This window comes from Colletotrichum abscissum (assembly GCF_030869225.1).
Source record: "Colletotrichum abscissum strain IMI 504890 chromosome Unknown Scaffold_255.1, whole genome shotgun sequence".
NCBI classification, from domain to species: Eukaryota; Fungi; Ascomycota; class Sordariomycetes; order Glomerellales; family Glomerellaceae; genus Colletotrichum; species Colletotrichum abscissum.
The window spans coordinates 1-3,106 of NW_026850160.1; the positions used below are offsets into that span (position 1 = coordinate 1).

At 46.6% G+C, this 3,106-nt stretch overlaps 3 protein-coding genes across 3 annotated transcripts; 2 read left to right on the forward strand and 1 right to left on the reverse strand.

The window, feature by feature from the left end:
- Positions 1-1,919: 1,919 nt before the first annotated feature.
- Positions 1,920-2,066, reverse strand: CABS01_17011 (uncharacterized protein; the record flags this gene model as incomplete). Its single annotated transcript, XM_060550339.1, has 1 exon — positions 1,920-2,066. The coding sequence occupies one exon, from the start codon at positions 2,064-2,066 to the stop codon at positions 1,920-1,922; it is 147 nt and encodes a 48-aa protein (XP_060399472.1).
- A 149-nt stretch (positions 2,067-2,215) lies between these two features.
- Positions 2,216-2,362, forward strand: CABS01_17012 (uncharacterized protein; the record flags this gene model as incomplete). Its single annotated transcript, XM_060550340.1, has 1 exon — positions 2,216-2,362. One exon carries the CDS (start codon positions 2,216-2,218, stop codon positions 2,360-2,362), a length of 147 nt encoding a protein of 48 aa, XP_060399473.1.
- Positions 2,363-2,392: 30 nt separating this feature from the next.
- CABS01_17013 (uncharacterized protein) lies at positions 2,393-2,815 on the forward strand (the record flags this gene model as incomplete). The annotated part of the gene is made up of 1 exon (XM_060550341.1): positions 2,393-2,815. One exon carries the CDS (start codon positions 2,393-2,395, stop codon positions 2,813-2,815), a length of 423 nt encoding a protein of 140 aa, XP_060399474.1.
- Between the last annotated feature and the right edge of the window lie 291 nt (positions 2,816-3,106).

Consider the following 3,106-nt stretch of genomic DNA (forward strand, 5'->3'; position numbering starts at 1 on the left):
CTTTGTTCCATTGACTCTACGATTCCATCACTGACAACATTTTTCAACGACGTCAAGTACCTTGAATTGTGCGCAAAGTGGATGAAGCGTTTGGTTGCTATACCTCAGGATGGACACACTGTGAGGACTGCATTGGCGAGGGCCTTCAAGCATTCGATGAGAGATGAAAACCTGTATCCAATTGAGGAGTCCGACATGACTTTCTCCTACCGACCTGTTGAGGTAGACGCTCGTCTCCAGCTTGGAATGCGGCAGTTATGGCTTTCGACGATGAGGAATTTCCGACAAATGGAAACGAATCCAAGCTTACTTCCCAAGCTGGCAAGTCTGGCATCGAAACTGGGGTTCGATACGAACGGTATTCGTTGTCTGAAGTCTATGTCTCCAGATTTGGAGGTTGCACAGCAAGCATTGACAATGGCTCGGCCACCAAAAGACTATATTTACGATGTTCTGAGCTTTCAAGCTGTGGCCGACAAAATTGCCCATACGTTCCCAGACCTTCAGCAAAATGATTCAGCTCAGGAGTCACCCGAGTTTTTCACCGATGCCTATAGTTCGAAATACGATTCTCGGCCGTGGCTGAATCAGATATCTTATACGGACGCCGCTGAGTCGATGTTTGTTGGCATCATGGACAAGCAACTGAGTACGGGAGGCGGGAGACTTGCTGGCCTATTCATCTGCAGATCCATACATTTGGCGTTCTTCGGTACTCCTCGTCGAGACAATCTACAGGTGCCAGTCGCTTCATCTGATAGTGACACAGTCGATGATGAGCTACTTTCCTCTGGTCGCTACCCACCAGAAGCAGGACACCACCAAGAATCAAGAACAAGCAATCAAGCAACCTCATCCAGTCAACATAAAGACCCTTCTACAAGAAAATCTCCAGCACGAAAAGTCACACTCGAATTCATCACCAAAGAGGCAAAAAGAGAAGAGTATGTCTTTCTTGACACTCAAAACCCGAAAGAAGCTCTTCGGTTTCAACTACTTTTGCAAGAGGCTATGTTTAAACAAAAAGTTCTGCCAATTACCGCAGGAAAGCAGCCACTGCTAGTAATGGACTGCTACAAGGAGGTTGTAGAAAAGGGACTTGACCGTATCTTATTATTGCAAGCAGATCACATTGATACGAGCATGATAAAATAGAATCTCGTACTGATACTGCAAAGAAAGCAGTGCTGAAGGGAAGTCTGTGCTCATGAGTTTTGTCACTGATTGATTGTAACTTTCGGGTGATAGAACCAGGTAGTAGAGCTAAGGGGTAGAACCAATTTGATACAACCAGGTGGTAGAACCAGTTTGGTAGAACTAGGTGGTAGAACTAGGTGGTAGAACTAGGTGGTAGAACCAGTTTGGCAGAACCAGGTGGTAGAACCAGGTGATAGAACCAGTTTGGTAGAATCAGGTGGTAGAACTAGGTGGTAGAACTAGGTGGTAGAACCAGTTTGGTAGAATCAGGTGGTAGAACTAGGTGGTAGAACCAGTTTGATAGAACTAGGTGGTAGAACCAGTTTGGTAGAACCAGGTGATAGAACCAGTTTGGTAGAATCAGGTGGTAGAACTAGGTGGTAGAACTAGGTGGTAGAACCAGTTTGGTAGAATCAGGTGGTAGAACTAGGTGGTAGAACCAGTTTGATAGAACTAGGTGGTAGAACCAGGTGCAAGAACCAGCAGAACTAGGTGGTAGAACTAGGTGGTAGAACCAGTTTGGCAGAACCAGGTGGTAGAACCAGGTGATAGAACCAGTTTGGTTAGTGCTAGGACACCGCATCTTACTGTAAGAGCCGACGCAGGCTCCTCATGTGTGAAAGTCTTGATTGCGTCGGTGTACCAGCTACAGTATTGATCATATGTTGCTTCCTCTTGGCAACACACTTCATCTTTCTGAACTTGACCCACACAGGCTGTGCCTATAGTCGTTCTGACTGTACTGTATACATGCGATCACGATCAGAAGTGCGAGAGTGTCTGCTGTTGAAGCCGGTTATGGATACTCTGGAGTAGCTCTTGATTACGCGATGCCCCTCGCACTGTCGTACACTATCCCGACCCCACATTTTGGTTTCCAAACTAACCGCTACAGCCATTACCAGAGGTTTGCGGAGACCCATCACAGCAACTTTTGGATTCTCAAACATTGGAATTGTTTGCGAGAGAGGAAGTGACTTATGATCAATACTGTATAGCGGTTGATTTGCGAACCAAAATGTGGGGTCGGGATAGTGTACGACAGTGCGAGGGGCATCGCGTAATCAAGAGCTACTCCAGAGTATCCATAACCGGCTTCAATAGCAGTCATTCTCGCACTTCTGATCGTGGTCGCATGTATACAGTACAGTCAGAACGACTATAGGCACAGCCTGTGTGGGTTAAGTCCAAAAAGATGAAGTATGTTGCCAAGAGGAAGCAACACATGATCAAAACCATACATATACTGCACAAAGAAGAGCTGGAAGCACAGAGGTCCAACAGGAAGTTACCTGTAGATCACATTTTCATGATGGCTGACGATTCTTGTGCCACAAACCGAGTGTTCAAAGAGAGCGATGCCTTCTTTGAAATACTGCGGCATAAGAAGAATCATCAAACCCGTCAGGTCCATCGTTTAGAAGACCTCTTATCTCCTAATCAGAAGAGGGGCGTGAGGCAGATCGCCGAGCACCCGCAATTCCGTCGCGCATTCGAAAAATTGGCGGGTATCTCAGGCATTCGATCGGGTATGTTGACGGGCAGTCTTCACAAATTCACTAGTGTTCGCTGCGATGAGGTTTGTATTCTCAGCATCTTCTTGACTGGACCGGATTAACGATACGTATAGGAGATTGTCAATTATTTGGAACTGATCTATGATATTTGGCTGCACGTCGTTGGGGGAATCGAGTCCAACCTAGTCAAGATCGACAAGGATACAGTGCAGCTCTTGGAGCTCAAGTGCCCTGGCTTCTCCACCAGAGATGAACGAGATCTTCGCGACATTGTGTCCAGCGGCCGGGCGTTCAGAAACTTCGACCAAACTGAACGAAATTCGTTCTGGCAAAACCTTTGCAGCTTGGATGTTGTGATACTTTCGCTGTCGACGTTCTTCAAACACTTCAGG